The sequence below is a fragment of the Nannobrachium achirus genome, assembly GCF_963921795.1.
Source record: "Nannobrachium achirus genome assembly, chromosome: 9".
NCBI classification, from domain to species: Eukaryota; Metazoa; Chordata; class Actinopteri; order Myctophiformes; family Myctophidae; genus Nannobrachium; species Nannobrachium achirus.
In genome coordinates, this window is record NC_137818.1 from 24,015,238 (window position 1) to 24,036,372 (window position 21,135).

Genomic DNA, 21,135 nt, shown 5'->3' on the forward strand with positions numbered 1-21,135 from the left:
TATAAGAGTAGAGTACACACAGGCACAGACATGCAAACACACCCAACATCACCCTGGGGCTCTACACCACCTCCACAATGTCAGACAAATACACACACACACACACACACACACACACACACACACACACACACACACACACACACACACACACACACACACACACACACACACTGATAGCCATGCACAAAATCAAGACCACACAATTGGGCAACCGAAAACTATACAGACATACATGGAAGTCAAAACAACACGTGCATTACGAGACACACAAATAAATGCACACATTCACATGCATGCACTATACTGTACATACATACTGTAACACTATAGAACTGGTGTGAACATGTTGGTTAGATTAAATGTACCTTCCAATAAGACACCCACAGATGTTAGCATTGCAGTTTAGGTTTTATTTTTCAAAATGATTATTTATGTACTGCAAGATTTTATCACGGCACTCTGCAATTTAATTTGAGTGGTGGATAAATACACATACAGTAATTAAGCCCACGCGAACCAGGATTCAATTTGCCGGGGGGTCCATACTCTTTCTTTTGAAATCCTCCTCTGATCATTCAATTTATCGCCGTGGTGACATAATTTATCTCTGCTTCTGGTCAGAGTGAATTAAATACGCGCACTTCCTTTTGGGAATGTAGACTGTCATGTTTGATATATTTATGTTTGATGATATCACAGTTTAATGAGAAAGGTATGATCCACATGAATCCTAGCGAATACCGGTTGTGTACAAATAGGCAAATATTGGTTGAAAATAAACTACAGTAAAAGCTCACAGCTTGACGCAAAAGGAGAGAGCAACGTATACTATAGACCCCTGGGACACTGGTCAACTACTGTAAGTAATAAGTATAAGGTTTAGTGGTTAAGAAAACGTCCCCCCTCTGACACACACACACACACACACACACACACACACGCGCACACACACACACACACACACACACACACACACACACACACACACACACACTGGTGCTCATAATGAGTGTTAATGAATGGTGAGCGGTGAAGGAATGTAATGAAAAGCACTTCCTGTCCTTTATGGGTCAGGAGGGTGAGGATGAGGAGAGTACTGTGTGCTGCTGTGTATGTGGAGCGAGACTAATGGACTCGGAGTGGACTCTCTGGGTGCCTTTATTCTTAGCCACTGTGTGCGTGCGTGCGTGCGTGTGTGCGTGCGTGCGTGTGTGCGTGCATGTGTGTATGTGTACTGCGTACAGAGAGAGGGAGAGAAAGACACTGCTTACAGTAGAGATTAGAGATAAAATGTGTGTGTGCATACTTGAATATACTGTATGTGTGTGTGCCCGGCATGCACGCAGGAACATGCACATGGGTGCATTAATGCCTGCCTACCAGCATACACACATGCACGTGTAAGCGCCTGTGCAACTACCACTTTTTTAGTGTGTGTGTGTGTGTGTGTGTGTGTGTGTGTGTGTGTGTGTGTGTGTGTGTGTGTGTGTGTGTGTGTGTGTGTGTGTGTGTGTGTGTGTGTGTGTGTGTGTGCTAATGTGTTTTCAGCTGAGGGTCACATTTACTGAGCATTTTGCGCCTCATTTGGGGTGCATTCTGCTCATAGGAACATGTGTGTCGTTTGTCAAACGGAAGCAATGGCCTGGAAGCATAGTTTGCTTGTCATTTTAAGCGCATACTTTGCATCATCCTAAAATATGACTCTCTCCTTCATGCATATTGGATTAACGCTCACACAATGTACGAGGGTCAGATTTGCATGGAATTGGAATCTTTCCACCTCTAAAAAGCAGGAGCAGATTAGAGCAGGCAGACTATTTAAAATAGGTTGTGTTGGACATGATAAACACAGATAGGCGATGGCTGATCATTCTACACTGAGCATCAAGACATAGCCTATAGATTAAGCACTCGCACATTAACTCATACAGTGCCAGGCGACTAGAGCAACTTTCTCACTATGGGCTTCCCTGCCAAGCGACTTTGGGCGACTTTTACATAGAAAAAAAACAAAAAAAAAATTGTTTTCAAAAAAGTTTTTTGGACCCCAAAAAATGTAGTAGGCATGATAGAAATCGCGAAATTGCATGTTTAACCCCCATAGCAACCCCATCTATCAAACATGGCAGCCATCTTTGTTTACATTTTAGGAAAACATAATGGCTATTATCTCAAGAATGCCTGAACGGAATTCCAATCTTTTTTTTTTGTTTGAAAGCTGTGAACAGCCTGCACAAACATGGTGCATGATCTGTGCATGGGTGTGCATGATCTGTGCACTACAAATTACATGGAAGTCTATGGAGAGGGCTGGCACTAATGCCACTCGAGGGCATTTTTAATTGGCAGTAAGTGAGTTAACTAATCAAATAAATCAAAGACAAACTTGAATTTCCCACACAAAATTCCATTGCATCCTGGCTTAATTTCTGATGTACGATGTTGTATGCCATAAATAGCACATCTACAATCTCACAATGTGTCGCATCATGAAAAAAGGCTTTAAGCACCTTGCAATAGCCTATATTATCTGACATCTGTATGATAGCCACCGCAACTGGAATACATTCTCTCAGTCCACGTGTATGGCTGTCCCAGGTGAACTGGTGAATGCTGTTGTAACTTCAGTTTCAATACACTAAACAGAACACATTTCCAAAACCAGGGCCACAACATTGCTGTTTAAGTCATCTGCAATGAAAGGCACTACTGCCCTGCCCCTGAGTTTGTACTTTTATTTTGAGCAGTACAGTAATTGCAATATCTCTGAGATGCATTGCGACACCCAACAGACATTTTCGAATTATTTTTATTTTTATTCCTGAGCTGGTTTAGGGCATTTGTAGCACAAATCCCACTTCACATTATAAGGCTTGAAACACAAAAGGTGACTAGAAGGTGGTCCCATTTGCTGATTGCATACAGTAGGTACTGCTCTTGTAAAGCCAATGTTACTGTAACTCACCATAACTTGCGAGCAAATTGTGCCATTCTTTTGATGCACATTCATTTAAAGTGTCAAATGTAATTGAATTATATACATTTTAATCTTCATGTCGTCTCTGTTCTGCTGTCAGAGAGAACCTGTTGGCTCGTCAGACTCTGGAGCAAAACATCGGACACACCGGAGCCACAGACCTGGATGTAGCCATGTTCCACAGAGATGGAGGTACGCACACACGCACACACACGCACACGCACGCACGCACGCACGCACGCACGCACGCACGCACGCACGCACGCACGCACGCACGCACACACACACACACACACACACACACACACACACACACACACACACACACACACACTAATCTGCTTTTTTCTCTTTTCTTTTCAATTAAATACCCACATGGCTGTTATCATCATCTCCTCTTATCCTATTATTCTTCCTTTCCATTTTCCAGTATACTTGTAATCCTCAAGTCTGTCTCACAACCCCTCACCCCTCCATCATCTCTCTAACCCTGTCTGTAATCAATGCTTCTTTTACCTCTTTCTTGCTCTATTCTCTCTCTCTCTCTCTCTCTCTCTCTCTCTCTCTCTCTCTCTCTCTCTCTCTCTCTCTCTCTCTCTCTCTCTCTCTCTCTCTCTCTCCCCCCCCCCCAGGTGAAGACTCTGATTCTGACTCTGACTTGTCCTTGGAGGAGGAGCGTAGTTTGTCCATACCATCCTCAGAGAGTGAGGACAATGTCCGTCTCCGCGGACGCATCCAGCGACGCTTCAAACGCAGCAATCACGGCGAGCGCCTGCTCACTGAGCCCACCCACAACGGCACCAAAGGTTGGTCACGTCGGGACACAGCTCTCTCATACAACCACACATCATCATTGCACCTCCGTCCTGCAGCCACGGCCCCCAAATCTATCGAGTCTGGCCATCGTGAAGGACATCTCAATTCGTTATTTGCTTGAGGAGAGAACAGTCTCTCTATGAAGCTTGAAGCGAGGTCACAAAATGGATCTTTGGGGACGTTTTTTTGAATTATTATTATTGGATACTGCAGTCGACCAGCTCTAAAAGTCCAAACGTTATGGCACTTGCTGACTGCAAAAGGATAAAATAGAGACAACAAACCTTTTTTATTTGCTTGTGTTTTAATAATCTTGATCATGATTGATCAATGTCCATAATTAGGGCTAGAATCCCCCTGCCACTCGATTGGATGAACTTCACTGTCAGTGGTCTGATAGAATAGAGATCCCACTTGATTGGAAGAGACTGAAAGATATCTCTTAAAAACAGTGGCCAAAGGAGATTAATCACTTCATTCCTACATTAGAATACAGGTTTGTTGTATCTCATCATTTTCCATGTATTTATTTGAATAAAACATATTCCCCCTCTGCATTCTGTGTGAACGGCACGTACAAATTAAAAACATCTTTATCTGTATAGCAGTTTGTTGTGTATGGGTGGATTTATGGTAATCTGTGTGTCAAACAGTCCTATGCATATTTCGCATTCACATCTGTCATGTTCTGTGGAAGGACATTAATAAAACTCTAGCACTAACTGTGCAGAGAATCAATGTCCAAAACATGACATCACATTATCTTATCAAAACAAATAGTAAATATAAGAAGGCAGTACAGAACAGCAGGTTACCTGCTTAACAATGCCTTTTGATACAGTAAATAAAAACCAGTCCACCATGGCACACACATTAAACACACATGCATGCACACATGGAGACGTTTGCAATTCTATACCGTGCACACACACTGAGAGGAAATGTCAGCGCCTGTAGCCCATTAATCGATACACTCCTCTCTCTAATATGCATGGAGAGAAAGATGTCCTGCATAATATACTGCATGGGCATATACATGGGAGAATGTATGATTATAAATGCCACAAGTATGCTTTGCTTTACATATCTGTTAACTGAAACGCACTGTGGAAATGCCAGACACACAAGAGACAAACTTAAATCAATATGTTTAATCAATTCCTCATTGCTCAAACTGTCTACAGCTGCTGAACTTGTATTAATTTTAAAGCCTTTTCAATTGGCAGGGAGGTGAGGGCAGTCAGCTGGCTTGTACAATTAATCAATTAACTCAGAGTGGATGTGGTCACAGCAGGGGACTTGGGGCTGACAGGTTGCTGGTTTTAGTTTTTCACAACAGCTGGGTTAATCCAGTTGGGGGAAACAAGTAATTGACTGATGATATTGACCGCACTTGTCAACATGCCTTGAGTAGGTCATGATACTCACTGAAGTGGAGCTTCTTAGGCTGGACTCACACATATGCGTGAAACATCTTCTCCGTATCGTCTGAGAATGGCCACTGGGGGCGCCATACTAATGCATTGTCTATGGAAGGTTGTTTGGTTTTTTGTCCTTGCCGTGTCTCTAGCTCAACCACAGCCTGTCTTTTGGCCAAGAGACACGGCAACGACAAAACACCAAACAATCTTCCATTGACAATGCATTAGTACGGCGCCCTCAGTGGCCATTCTCAGACGATACGGAGAAGATGTTTCACGCAAATGTCTGTACGGCGCCTTAGTGGGCAACAGTAGGAGATTGAGTAGCACAATACCAGCAGTATGTGTGAATTAAGGTCTGAGTGACATACATTGTTGTTGATAAATAACAAGAAATACCAAGTTATATACAGTACAAAAAGCTTAATTTATAAGGGGCTTTTGAAGAAATATTTGCAAGGGAATCTGGCTGCCTAAATTAATTCACCCTTGAAGAGCTGCAACATAACATTTATACAACCATTTTTATATCCCTCTGTGCCATATTCTTTTAAATGAAAATACAATTCAACAAAAGATAGCATGTTTTTTGTAAATTACATTCTACACCTGCAGCCAATCTGCCTTAATTAACTAGCTCACATTAAATCAATGACTTCTTCCATATTCTTCTGTTTATTGATATGCTATTTCATTCATCTTGGCATGCTCTCAAAACACACAGCTCATTATCCATGTCTGTCAATTAAAATAATGAACACCTGTTACCTTAACTCAGCCCTGAGTCTGACATCAGTTAGTTAGTTACGGTATGAACACCTGTTGTTTGCCTAATGAGACATACTGTGCTGGAACAAAAATGTCATGAGTGAAGTCTCATTAAAACAGTTTCATTGTCTTCTCATCTTCTCTCTCTCCAATGTTCAGTCATTGCCAATTCCGACCAATTATGTATAAGCCTTGGCACTGCCAACCCCTACTTGGGGTATGCACTTCAGAAATATATGGTCGCAAGCAAGCATCATCTTTTTACCTGAGAGAAGGGTTTCACCCAGAGGGTGTAACGTCCCTGCTGAACAAGGCACCAGGTCATTTCTGCAGTGAAAGAGAACACCCTCCCCTGCCGGCTTCCCAACCCCAAATAAGATAATTGTGTTGGAGCGCCCGCGCACTGGCCAGTGGTGGGCAGGAACTTATCCCCTGTGCCACCCGGATGACCCAAGTCTCATTAGAGAATGCACAAGACTTCTAAACCAACTTCATGTCACACCTCTTTAGTTGTTCAGTTCTTAGTTAATAGGCTTTTTTTGTTTTTTGTTTTTCTTCAACATAATATCAAGCTTTAAATGTTTTTCTTCTCAGATGTGAGTCTTTAAAGACATGGTTTGTTTCAGTTATTCAAAGAAGAATCAACAGAATATCTTTACCCTTTCTCCCTGTTAACTAATAACATTTGTCCTTACTGTCATGTGCATCAGACCTGGATGGCAATGACCTGCTCTCCTATTGGCCGGCGTTGGAGGAGTGTGAAGTGCACACTCTGCAGAAGTGGGGTTCAGAGCGCCCCCTAGGGGGATCAGACTACAATAAAGACGCTGCCAACAACAACCAGCCTGATGCTGCATTGACTAGCGGAGATGAGAATGGACTCACACAACCCAACAGACACCGCAAGGGTACACACACACACTTGCTGAGACAGACAAAAAGACACGGCAGGAATAAGATGCGGCAAGGAAGTATGACATTGCAAACACACTGCCGCTAAGCATGGTTGACAGTTGTGAGAATACATACATTTATTATTGAGATGTGCACACACTCAACGTGTAGGCTGCACACACTCACACAAATGGAGACATAGATTGAGTAAGACAATGCAAAGAAAGTGGAACATCAGTTGTACAGCCGGAAAACATGACTAACACTTCCCAGTCAGAAATAACTGAAACAGACACACACACACACACGCACACACACGCACACACACGCACACACACACGCACACGCACACGCACACAGTATACAGCCTGTAATAGCCTGAAAACATTAGTGTCACTCCCAGGAAAGCATACATAACTAAAAGACACATCTGACATACACACACATCCACTGCCTCAAAGCATGAAGTGGCACTTTAGGGACTATATGGAAATATATGTACAGTTGAGTGTTTATTCATGTGAATCGTTTACTTAGGCACATGTTTGTATTTTGAATTAGGATATTAGATAACACAACCTTGAAAAGTAATTAATTTAGTTGAAAAATATTTATTTGCCACCCACCCACTCCCCTTATCTTCTCTGCACTGATCTATTTTCTCCATCTCTCAAACTTCCCTGTTCTTTTCAACATTCTCCTTCCCTTGTCCCTCTTCACCTCTCCTCGTTATCCTGCTCTCATCCTCTCTTTTCTCCATACTCTTTCACTTCCTCATTTATCCACCCTCTTCCTCTCCTTGCTTATTTTGCTCCACCTGCTTGCTTTTCTACCTTTTTATCTCAATGTTTTTAATATTTTCCCCTTATCTTGCTCTTCCTCTGCCTACTCCTAACCACCTCCTTCCTTCTCTATCCCCTTCCTCTCCAGGTATCCTAAAGAACCGCATCGGCTGTCCTCCTGCTCTCCAGGGTCTGTCCACCATGGGCCGAGTTCCCAGCGAGCTCAACTGGTACAGAACCTCCACCCTGGGCCACCGCGGCGTCCCGGCAGCCTCCTATGGTCGCATGTACTCCGGTACGGCGGGAGTAGGGAGCGGAGCCGGTACCGGCTCGCTCTCTCAGCCCGCCTCGAGGTATTCCTCCAGGGAGCACCTGGACTCGCTGGCTCGGAGACAGCTGTCCAGGGACCCCCTGGGCAGGCAGACAGTCGGAGGGTCCAGAGACCGTCTGGACTCGCGTGGCTCCAGGGACAACCTGGATCTCCTACCCAGGAGAAGGGATCTGAGTCTGGGACAGGGGGGAGTAGGAGGGCTAGGCTCGCTGGGCATGGACCACCAGCGGGTGTCTACATCCAGAGAGAACCTGAGCAGCTCCAGGGACAGGCTGGACTATCAGCACTCTGGTAGCGTGCACGCATCGCGGGAGGACCTGAGTGGGAACGGGGGGCTGGCGATGGAGGGCGGGTACCTCGGGGGGTCCAGGTCTCAGCTGAACTCTCTGACGCGGCGGCAGGCCTCGTCCAGGGAGCACCTGGACGGGGCGCTGATGAGCAGCCGCTCACGGGAGCAGCTGGAGGCCAACGGAGGGGCGGGGGGCTGTGGGGTCACGGCACACCAACAACAGCCCTGCCGGGAGTGGCTGCGCACCCTGCCCCCCCGCCAGCCCTCGCACCCCGACCAGCCTCCCCCGTCCTCTCCGCCTCCCCCCATCTCCGAGGAGCCCCAGCAGGACCTGCCCCCGGCACCCGGACGAGTCAGGGCACGACTGGACTCTGCCCCTCCATGTAGGTACCCCCCTGGTCAGAGCGCCGCCACCGCGGCAGGCTCCAATGGCAACCCGCTGAGTCGCCAGCCGTCCAGCGAGCACCTGGACATTTTGTCGTCCATCTTGGCGTCGTTCAGCTCCAATGTCCTGACCCCTCCCTCCAACCCTAATGGCTCCGCCCATGGCCCTTCCCCCTCCCCACCCCGCTCCAACACCTCCCACAGCATCTCCGAGGTCTCTCCTGACTCCGAGTAAGTCCCCCGCTCCTTTGTGGAAGTGCTCCAATGAAAACTCTCCTCTCTTCTCCTCTCCTGTTTGTCACTCCTTCATTGCTAGTTCTACTTTACATTGCCCTCTTCTGTTACTTGTTATTCCTCTCTTGTCTCCTCTTCTACCGTATCCCTTCCACGTTCCTCCTCTCCACCGCTAAATTGATTTACCCTCCTCTCTGTTTTTTTGTTGTTGACAACAACGTAACATGCAGAACAACAGAGGGGGGATTTTCCTTGGCTAAGACAAAGGGATGTTGATGGCCTTAGCAGTATATTCCTGTAGCCTACAGCATGCCCAGGGCAAGCGTGGTAGATTTATATTGCCAATATCACTGCCTTTCATAATATTAATCTTTCATGTTCATATCTAACAATATGATAATTAATAATAATATGAATACAGAAACTGTAGGCAAGGGTCAATATATTTGGTGTTGGAAGTGTTCTGGTTTCCGTTGGTCTGAATAGAATAGACAAATCACCATTTATTTTAGATGGCTTTGGTGACGTAAGGTTAGTGATACAATCTCGACTCGAAACCCATATTGTCTGACAAACTTTTAACTTATAATATAAAATGGCTACCTGTCAAACAATAGTTTGTGCACGTTGTCTCACAACTTCATTAATGCATCTCAAGTTTCTAATAGAACTGTAAATGATGCCCAATGCACAGTAGAATAAATCATGCCCTGAATATCGTCTGGCTGCAACAAACGGAAGCCCACAAAAATTGTCACTTGCCTCCAGAGGCTAAATCGGTGTCAGACAATAGCCAGTGTGTTTTGAGACTGGCCCTTTTTCCTTTGCTTTCTTATGTTTGTTTGTCTCCAATAACTCCATCTGGTAGGTGGTTTCAAAAATTAATCTCTCGCTCTGTTTTCTCTGTTTTTCTCCATCCGTTCCTCCAGAGCCAACAGAAGTGAAGGACAGTCTTGATGACTGCCTCCGTATCCCATAATACATTAGGACTGCACCAGGGGACTAGGGCACTAGGGACAAGTTCAAAGGTCACAGAACACTTTTTATTCACTAAGGCACCCTGGGGGACACTGGAGCACTGCTGGACTGAAACATGGGATAAAGACGGAGAGATGGAGACACAAAATCAAGACGGTTGTATGGAGACTGTTGCCTAGGCAACCACAAAACCTACCTACAAACTGTTGGACAGAAAAAAGGTAACACCTCACATAATAAAACACAAATATCCGCCTGGTTTAGTGGTAAGTCAATAGGAAGAAGAAAAAAAAAGATTTAAAAAGACTGTACATAACATTTTTTATACATTTTGTATCTTTTTCATCAGAGATGAAGGGACAAAAGAAATGTCTTGTGATGTTTTTTTGGACGATTGTGTCTGTGCATTGCAAGCTTGTGAGCGGGGTCTGTATGAGCGGAGTCTTGTTTGTTGCTAAGGGAGAGATTTTCTCTTCCACAAAGAAAAAACAGAAGAAAAGAAGAAAAAAAACACCTTTCCCCAGTTTTCCCCTGAACCTTTTTTCCCTCACGCTCATCCACTTTGTGTATAGAACTTTAGGAAGATGGGTCAATGGTGATTGGATGAGATTTCAGAAATCTTAAAGTGTGATCAGAAGGGGAAATATCTAGGGAGTGGGAAGTGATTGTAAATACAGGAAGGGAGGGTGGAAGGAATTCTACGAAAAGAGATTTGAAAAGATCAAAATGATTGTGAGAGAGATAGCCAATGTTAAGCTAGCACACCACTGTTGTGGCTGTCAATGTTTCAGCAGGAGATTGTGAAGTGTTTGTGAATTGGAGTCCCGCTGTATGTTGAGTGACGCCTTTGTCATCTATCTGTGCATCTTTGTGCCCAATTCTGAAAGTCTGAAACCCAAACATATCGGCTTAGTCATATCACAGGTCTGTGTAATTAGATATGTAATAGATTTGCTACAAGAGTACCAGTTTACAGTTGTGGCCTTTTAAATCACTCAAGGGATTTTGTATTTTGGTGCTTCATGCTTCAAATTGCCACAAAAAAACCCACCAGAAAAATCAGTTTAACCTCTCCAGCACTTTGTTTATGAAAAAGACAATATGGGATGCTATAGACATAATTATGTATTTTTCCACTAGGTTCTCAAAACTGATTGTTTTAGGGTAAACTATGGTTCTAGGGTAAACTCGAAGAACATTTTCATGAATTAGGCTTCAGGTGTGAAAATTAGGCCACAATGATGCCAACAGTACTGGCTATTTTACTTTGCTGCATTTGTAGGTTTTGACTGAAATAAAGCCCCAGAGTGCATACCTTAGAGGTTTGTATCTTAAGCCTAACTTCTACTTTGTCATTCGACTGTGTCGCATGACCTGATTATTCAAGCCTGTTCAGTGTCATATTCTCATATTATGTCTTCTCTATGCCAATATTTGTGCTGTATGGGAAAACAATGGTGGTTAAAATTAATGTCAAACTATCCTTTTGGTATTATAAATATTGCAGTACTATGACACAGCATTATAATAATCAGTCTGATAAATCTGCCAAACTTAACCCAACAGAGTACAACAAAATAGTCTGATTTGGTTTCTCTGCATTTAGCCCCCCATGGAACAAATCAAAGGTGCACTGTAAGTATGCTATAGTGTCCCTATTCTCAGCATGTCATAGGCGAGTATTCGCAGAGAATAGGCAAACGTTCTGTGAAAATAGCTGTTCTACAAGCTGTGAGCTTTCGCTATATGCCATACAACGAAATATACATATATGGTTTGTGGTTAAAACCCCATTCTGTGCCTTGTGCATGTAAACCTGCCGTAACGTCACTGTTCCTCCAGAGAGCTGGAGAGGTCAATGGTGTTACTTGGTAAGAGCCTCTAAGTGGTTTTAAGATGGCTGTCTGACTGTGGATGGCCAGCTGCTCTCCTGCACGCTTTGTTTTAGTACAGCGTGCAGGGTCTAAGATGACGGCAATACACCAGCCCACTGAAGCAACGGAGGGTCACTTGTGTTGCCTTTGGCAAGAATGTGGGATTTACAAACGAGAACAAACACATTGGGGTGGCCGTTTTTACGTAAAGAGAATGAGAGCACAATGGGTGATTTCATTAAACGAATTGCAGAAGTTGATAAAGGTTTGTCTAAAATAGTTAACGTCCATAAACTACAGACAAGAAGGGAAGAAAGGGGAGAGGAATAAAGACAGAAATGGACGAAATTCAGTACAAAATGCTTTGAGCACCTAGTGTGTGCTAATCTCCTTAGACCACTGTTCTGCCAGTGAATCTTTTTTGTGAATTATTGCCTCAAAGAAAAGAAAGCCACCACCTACCCATTCCTTAAAGTTGTATTAACCCTAAAAAGTAAAAACACTAAAAACAACAAGTTACTTTACAATGGCCTCATTACATAAGATTTAACAGTATATTAACCAGTAGAAGAATGTACGGCTGTGATAGTACAGATTGCAATGTGATACAATGATACAACACAAAAATAAATAAATTGGTAACCCAGGGGGCCTGGATTGGCAGGAGCCCTTCAAGATGGTATCAAGATATTGAGTATTTACATTACTCCCCAGAATTAAAACACAGATCAATGAAATGAAATGCATTTTAAAGTAAAGTGTTGCAACTACCAATATATTCATTCCTTTCTTTCAACTGCTCTAGTTGAGTTGTGTTACTGGTCCAGTTTGAGACACTGTTACTGGTCTGGTTCATTAATTTATTGCAGTACCTTTAACTTGTACAGACATGAGATTTTATTTATTTATTTATTATTTATTTGAGGTTCTATTTATTGATTTTTGACATTCATTTTAAGAGGGTGTTATTTAAGTGGGTGTGTGAATTATTTGTTGAAATGTTTCTTTTTTTTTCTTTTTTACAAAAACAAGAAATAAGTAAAATGTTATGTTTCCTGTTACCTCCCACTGTGACAATAACAAAACGAGAGTAAAGTATAAGAATGGTCACATTGACACGTGTGTTTTAAATTCCAATGCAATTTTAAAATACTTTATTGGTGCTTTGTTTCAACAAGGGTGGTGAAAATAAGTAATTTATGTCCAAACAAATGGTTTTTACCCCAAAGTATGAATTAACCTGACAGGAAACTGAGAAATCAGATTCATATCCTTCTTGGATGTATTTACACGTGTTTAAATTTGGATTTGAGCCCCGTCTGGGAGCAATTTTGATATGCATTTGAGAGTTTATTTGCAGGTGTAACTGGGACCAATGTGAACCCAAATCAAACCTTTTATTTAGTCTGGCTCCAGTCCCTGAATCGCTAGCCACACCCATTAAAGAATTATGTTCAGGCGATTCAGAATAATGGAGTGAAAAGAAATGAAAATTCAGGCTGATAGTCAGGCTAACCTTTAATTACCCTGTCCACTTGTGTAGATGTAATACTGGACACACAAAGGGCTAAAGATGTTCAATTATTGTGTTGCTTCATGCATAGCCTACAGTACAAAAGTTAAATAATTGTTGAACCCTTGGATCAACATTCATTTCATATAGCTACAACATGACTAGATCTATTAATAAAAATATGTCCCTTATATATCTGCAGTATTTGCAGCACAGATTCAATTTACTGGCTTCATAGTAAAGAGATTTAGCCCCTTTTCCCCACAAATATCACGTCACATAATGTTTTAAATAAAGATTAATGACATTGAATTAAGATTTTTCAATGTCTAGATGACCATGAAAAGCACAATTCTGATTTCTGTGACCCAGTGGAACTACAGAGAGAGACAGAAGTGTAATGTTTGATTTATACTTGCTATACTCGCTATTTTCAGTATGTGACACCCACACACAACAAAGTATAACTCGGGCTGAAGTCACAGTGAGTTGGAGAAAATGGCATCGATTGGTTCAGTCCAATGAGATCTACACTAGTGGACAGAGAGAAAAGGACTGAATTGGGACACAAGATGTGACATATTTGACGGAAAGAAATGGAAAGGAGTGGACAAGGAGGGAGTACAGAATTGAGGCAGAGAGCAAGAAGATACTATAGGGAGAAGAGACTGTCTTTTTATTAGATTATGTGTTCATTATGGGTTGTTCCGTCCTACTGTCGGCATGGGAACGCCGGCACGGAAGCGGCTGTTCCTGTTACTGCGGAAACAAGCAAAACATTGGACATTGAATAAAAAATGACTTGTTCCTACAAAGCTGTGTGTGTGTGTCAGTGGTGTATCTGTGAGAGTGTGAGACAGACACTGGTGATGTATTATTCATGAAGTAGTGAAAAGCTAAAGTGAGAAAAACATTCTGACAGGTGGACTGTTTATATTTTCTTCCCAGGTCGTTTTTTCTCCATTTTCCAGGTATAAGGTCACATCAAGAAACGTCAACCAACGCTCACCTTGACAACTGATCAGATTCCCTCATTCTGTCAGTCTGAGACAGGAACAGCAAAAACCTTGTTGCTGTTCATTTCCCTTATTCTAAATTGATTGAAGGTGATTCATTTAATTTCTTAGAAACCATCACACAATAATTAGGGTTAAAGGACAATCGAGATAAAAACAAAATGAGAGACTTATTTCCATACATAATTAATAGTCAATGATGATTTTAAATGCTACTAGCAAATAAAATACAAATAGGCCTACCTTACATCCTTTGTTCAAACAATAGACTAAAATAAAGAAATACAAAAAGTGAGTCACTTAAAATAAAGTAAAGTGTTGCAACTACCAATATATTCATTCCTTTCTTTCAACTGCTCTAGTTGAGTTGTGTTACTGGTCCAGTTTGAGACACTGTTACTGGTCTGGTTCATTAATTTATTGCAGTACCTTTAACTTGTACAGACATGAGATTTTATTTATTTATTTATTATTTATTTGAGGTTCTATTTATTGATTTTTGTTAAGAGGGTGTTATTTAAGTGGGTGTGTGAATTATTTGTTGAAATGTTTCTTTTTTTCTTTTTTTTTTACAAAAACAAGAAATAAGTAAAATGTTATGTTTCCTGTTACCTCCCACTGTGACAATAACAAAACGAGAGTAAAGTATAAGAATGGTCGAATTTTTGACACATGTGTTTTAAATTCCAATGCAATTTTAAAATACTTTATTGGTGCTTTGTTTCAACAAGGGTGGTGAAAATAAGTAATTTATGTCCAAACAAATGGTTTTTACCCCAAAGTATGAATTAACCTGCCAGGAAACTGAGAAATCAGATTCATATCCTTCTTGGATGTATTTACACGTGTTTAAATTTGGCTTTGAGCCCCGTCTGGGAGCAATTTTGATATGCATTTGAGAGTTTATTCACAAAGGTGTAACTGGGACCAATGTGAACCCAAATCAAACCTTTTATTTAGTCCGGCTCCAGTCCCTGAATCGCTAGCAACACCCATTAAAGAAATATGTTCAGGCGATTCAGAATAATGGAGTGAAAAGAAATGAAAGTTTAGGCTGATAGTCAGGCTAACCTTTAATTACCCTGTCCACTTGTGTAGATGTAATACTGGACAAACAAACGGCTAAAGATGTTCAATTATTGTGTTGCTTCATGCATAGCCTACAGTACAAAAGTTAAATAATTGTTGAACCCTTGGATCAACATACATTTCATATAGCTACAACACGACTAGATCTATTAATAAAAATATGTCCCTTATATATTTGCAGTATTTGCAGCACAGATTTAATTTACTGGCTTTATAGTAAAGAGATTTTAGCCCCTTTTCCCCACAAATATCACGTCACATAATGTTTTAAATAAAGATTTATGGCATTGAATTAAGATTTTTCAATGTCTAGATGACCATGAAAAGCACAATTCTGATTTCTGTGACCCAGTAGAACTACAGAGAGAGACAGAAGTGTAATGTTTGATTTATACTTGCTATACTCGCTATTTTCAGTATGTGACACCCACACACAACAAAGTATAACTCGGGCTGAAGTCACAGTGAGTTGGAGAAAATGGCATCGATTGGTTCAGTCCAATGAGATCTACACTAGTGGACAGAGAGAAAAGGACTGAATTGGGACACAAGATGTGACATATTTGACGGAAAGAAATGGAAAGGAGTGGACAAGGAGGGAGTACAGAATTGAGGCAGAGAGCAAGAAGATACTATAGGGAGAAGAGACTGTCTTTTTATTAGATTATGTGTTCATTATGGGTTGTTCCGTCCTACTGTCGGCATGGGAACGCCGGCACGGAAGCGGCTGTTCCCGTTACTGCGGAAACAAGCTAAACATTGGACATTGAATAAAAAATGACTTGTTCCTACAAAGCTGTGTGTGTGTGTCAGTGGTGTATCTGTGAGAGTGTGAGACAGATACTGGTGATGTATTATTCATGAAGTAGTGAAAAGCTAAAGTGAGAAAAACATTCTGACAGGAGGACTGTTTATTTTCTTCCCAGGTCGTTTTTTTTCTCCATTTTCCAGGTATAAGGTCACATCAAGAAACGTAAACCAACACTCACCATGACAACTGATCAGATTCCCTCATTCTGTCAGTCTGAGACAGGAACAGCAAAAACCTTGTTGCTGTTCATTTCCCTTATTCTAAATTGATTTAAGTTTATTCATTTAATTGCTTAGAAACCATCACACAATAAATAGGGTCAATAAGGACAATCGAGATAAAAACAAAATGAGAGACTTATTTCCATACATAATACAGTCAATGATGATTTTAAATGCTACTAGCAAATAAAATACAAATAGGTCTACCTTACATCCTTTGTTCAAACAATAGACTAAAATAAAGAAATACAATAAGTGAGACTGTCACTTAAAATAAAGTAAACACAAAGTCTAAAACAGTCTAAACAGTATTACAAGGCAGAAATGAGTTGAGATTTGTATCTCTGCTAGGAGATTCACCCTTGTCTGTGTCTGACACATCTCGTAAACTACAAGGCTGATCAGATCATGTTACTTGTGTACCCTGCCCATGACCCTGCCAGCAGGCCAACATATTCAATTCAGAGATTTTTCAAAATCGGTCGAGGAGGCTATGGAGTGGAACTAGCCAATAGCTGCAAGCTGTCTGTCCAGCTTACACTTGCCAGCTACAACTAAGGATTTCAAAACCTTATAATTGCAACCGGTTAGTCAACATCATTAATTGATTGGTTTAACGTTTTATTTCATATATATATATACTGTATATATAATGTTTATCAAAATGTTAGGCTTTTATTTCAGCTCCTTTAAGTGAGTGAGAGCAGGGCCGTGGATAGGTACAGTATAAGCGGTATAGGCGACCGCCTAGAGCACAATCTCAAGGGGGGCGCCGCCGAAATGTCATGTTGAGTGAGGGAGTCCCGCGTAGCTCAAGAACCATCCGGCCAATCGACTTCGAACTCCCAAGGGGCGTGATGTCCTAAGTGGGAAGGTGGTCAGATTCCAGAAGGCCTACTTATCTATAAATCCGCAAATCTCCATATCTGTACTGTATGGTTCTCTGCAGAGAACATGGATGTCCTTGGCACAGATAGGGTCTGGTAGGTAGCCAATCTGGGCTACCTAGCATCATTTGAATTGATTAATTTCCAGGAGTGAAGAAACCTCTCCAAAGTAGCTCACCACCACTTAATTTAAATGTTAAATGGTGCATTTGTCCCTGTCCCTGATTTTCATCTCCGGGAGTTCCGGCAAGAACTTCAAGCCACTTTCAACCCTGGTTTGGGGGGCCACAAAAAAAAAAGATCTTGCTTGGGGCCACCAGAATCCTAGAACCGGCCCAGGGCCTGTGGTTCCAAACTGAGCCTTGCGTTGTGCGTTTCATTTTCATTCGCTCTCACTGATCTAGAAAATCCCTGAGGAAATTCATCTTATGCAGAATATGTATTTTTGCATAATATTAGCCAATAAGCATGCATATTCAGTATTTTTTAAAGAAACAGCTAACCATCTAACCGATTGGCCATTGACATCCCTAAGCTTATGTCCCTCTAAACCATAAGGCCATAAGGGTATAATTGCGACCGTAGGTCGCATTTACTACCAAAACCTCCACCGGCTGTCCATCCCTGAGTGAGTGAGTGAGTCACACGTCACACGTCACACTTTTGCCCTGCTCATATCTCCACAACCGTTGCCCCCATCCATGCCAAATTTTGCACACACACTCCTTACCTGCCAAACTACAACCTCCAAGGACCCCCGGAGCTCCAGGGACCCCCAGGTCCCTGGGGGACCCCCAGGTGTAAAAAAATGAACAAATGTGCAAAAATGACCAAATGACCACCCCAACGGGGCTGCTCACCACCCAGTAGACAATATGCCTTCCGGTGTGTTCCAAGATTTCTAGCGGAAGTCTGCGTTTAACGGACGTTACGTCATGCGGTGCGGATCTGTTTACATTACCCAGCGAAAAAACTAAAATAGATTGTAGCTTTTAACTCGCTCTTCATAGGTGTAACATTGCTTGAATCAATGTTTTTGTTTGTATATTGTTTATTGCGAGCGCAGCCGACGGAGCAGGAGACGTAGACCAGAGTTAATTTCGTGCAGGGAATACGTTTGCAGAAACACAGCACCGTGAAAAAAATACAGCTTCCGGTGAAATTCTCACGGCGGAAGTTGAACGCTTTCTGCCTTCTATTGTCACCAGGCTTTTCTCTTCGGAGATGAGTAAGCCTGGCTACGCGAGGCTAGCTGCTCACGGGGAATTCCCGGGGACCACCCACTCCTGGTGCTCCAGAACGGATGCCAAAGTGGTAACGCCCCCAGTGGAGGACCCCCTCCACTGCAGCTCACATAAAATGCCGTAACTCGGGCTAGGAGCGTCCGGGAGAGGAGCTATTCGTCCGCCAAGGCAACGCGGAGACCCCACCCCTCATTTCTCACATGGCCCTCTTCTAGCGCCACCATGAGGCCAATTCTTGCAAAACACATTTTTGGACACTGCTCCTACAATTTTTGCCCTAAAATCACGCAAATCGGTACACAGTATGTCTACACTCATTTCATCAACTTGGATCTGTCCCATATTGCGCCACCTTCAGGCCGATTTTTAAAACACATTTTTTGCCACTGCTCCTACAATTTTTGCCCTAAAATCACGCAAATCGCTACACAGTATGTCTACACTCATGTCATCAACATGGATCAGGAAGATTTTGGAAAAACACATTTTTGCCCTATTTGTGGAGATTAGAGAGTCTTACTGGTAGTATAGTATACTATTCCCTCCTACACGCACGGCATGTACGCATGTCACCAAATGAAATAATCGCTATATATGAACTACTTTGAAATTCCCATGGCCAGTAGTCATTATCACCTCAATAGCCACACATTATTATAAGCCTTCACTTAGGACGCCACATTATCACATGAAAAAGGCTATTGAAGCCCACATGCCCCTCCTCCTACTTAACAGATACACTACCTCGGATGGTTAGTAGACTGTATACTTTTTCTTTTTTTAAATAAATAGATATTTATTTTTATATTTAGAAGGGCAGGAAACTGAAAAATCGGATTGCTATCCTTCTTGGATGTATTTATTTGTGTTTAAATTTGGTTTAGAGCCCCGTCAGGAAGCAATTTTGATATGCATTTGAGAGCTTTTTGGCAGGTGTGACTGAAACCACTGTGAACCCAAATCAAACCTTTAAATTACCCTATCCACTTGTGTAGATGTAGGACTGGACAAACAAGGGGCTAACGATGTTCAGTTATTGAACCCTTCATGGATCTACAGTAGTCTCATGGCTTTTTATGAAAATATAAATATACATAGAATAAATTCAACATAAATGTCATATAAATACAACATGATTAGATCTATTGATAAAAATATATCCCTTATATATTTGCTCTTCCCATTGAAATACAGTATTTGCAGCACATTTACTGACTTTATAGTTAAGAGATTGTAGGCCCCTTTCCCCCACAATTTCCACAAATCTCACGTAACAATATTTTAAATAAAGATAAATGAACATAATATAACAAAGACAGTCTCTGTCTTTATTAACGACAATAACAGCATGAAGACATAGAGAGGGAGAGCGATGACTGCTTTTTTATTTGTGTCAATTTGGGTTTGGGCATATATGGGGGCCACCAGTGATGTGTTTTCCTATAGTCTTCCTACTCTGCCCCGTAAAAAAAAACATAACTGACAGAGGGAATCAACAACCACCAGCCTTTGCCCTCCTCCCATTGCCCATTGCCAAAACATTGTCATCACATAACAAGTGTCACACAGGCACAATGATTGAGGGATGTAGGGCATGCCTCCTGGCATAGATTTGCACTCCACTGAGTACAACTTATAGTTATATGGTCTTCTCTTCATTTGTTGAGAACTGTATGGCTACTAGTACTTAATTTATCTCTCTCTCTTTTTTTTAAATTATTTCTCTTACACAACATAGCATTATTGATGATGCAATATTCTTGCGTAAACATTTAATTTATTAACAGTAGTTTTATAGGTTGTTTTACAATACCAAGTGTACAGTGTCACCTTGTGGTTCAAAAAGGTATAGCATGGGCATATAGCCCAACTAATCCCCACCCACTCCACATCACACCACTCAGGCTTGTCAACTCTCCTGGATTTCCCAGGAGTCTCCTGGATTTTGACCCCATCTCCTGGCATGCTCCTGGATTGGCAAATCTCCTGGATTTCTCCTGGATTTGGTATCAAACTCCCCAAATTCACCAGAACACAGGAAATTACATCTACTATGTTAATTTTTTTCTGGGGGAGGACCACCAGACCCCCCGCTTTAGGGGTGGGGGCAATGCATGCAAGAAAGATCATATACATGTAATGACTTAAAGATGAGAAGTCATTATTATTCACCTACATTTGGTATTTTAAGGCTGAAATTGGACGAGTGCTAGTAAAGCAAGCTTGATAAAAGTATCAAACATGCACACAATTCAACAGAACACAGGAAAATATATATCTGTTAAGAGGGTTTGGGAAGAGGACCCCCAGACCCCGGTAGGGGAGTTCCGCGCGCGCACCCCCCAAAAAATAAATCTCCTGGATTCTGACCGTCCAATGTTGACAACCCTGCACACCACTACACTTCTAAACGGGGTTTTAAACAATAGATGTATAGGGTTTTACACTCGATAATTATGAATACCGTACATGCGTGGAGTTATACTGAAATGTGTAATCCGAATAATATATTAAAGACCTCACCTTCTGACAGCTGCAACGTCAGCTACACAACGTAATGGTTTAGAACCAATCGGCGGACAGTTTACTCGGGACAGTGTGCA

General features: G+C 41.9%; 1 protein-coding gene across 1 annotated transcript in view; it reads left to right on the top strand.

The window, feature by feature from the left end:
* The window catches only part of celsr3 (cadherin, EGF LAG seven-pass G-type receptor 3), a gene marked incomplete at its 5' end in the record, with an annotated part of 135,072 nt that extends 125,004 nt beyond the window's left edge, over nt 1-10,068 (top strand). The window contains 5 exons of the mRNA XM_080732630.1: nt 3,081-3,172; nt 3,613-3,786; nt 6,696-6,893; nt 7,810-8,896; nt 9,829-10,068. Of these exons, the coding sequence (XP_080588756.1) occupies nt 3,081-3,172; nt 3,613-3,786; nt 6,696-6,893; nt 7,810-8,896; nt 9,829-9,856 (1,579 nt within the window). The 3' untranslated portion in view covers nt 9,857-10,068. The remainder of the gene's footprint in view (nt 1-3,080; nt 3,173-3,612; nt 3,787-6,695; nt 6,894-7,809; nt 8,897-9,828) is intronic.
* Nucleotides 10,069-21,135: the final 11,067 nt, after the last annotated feature.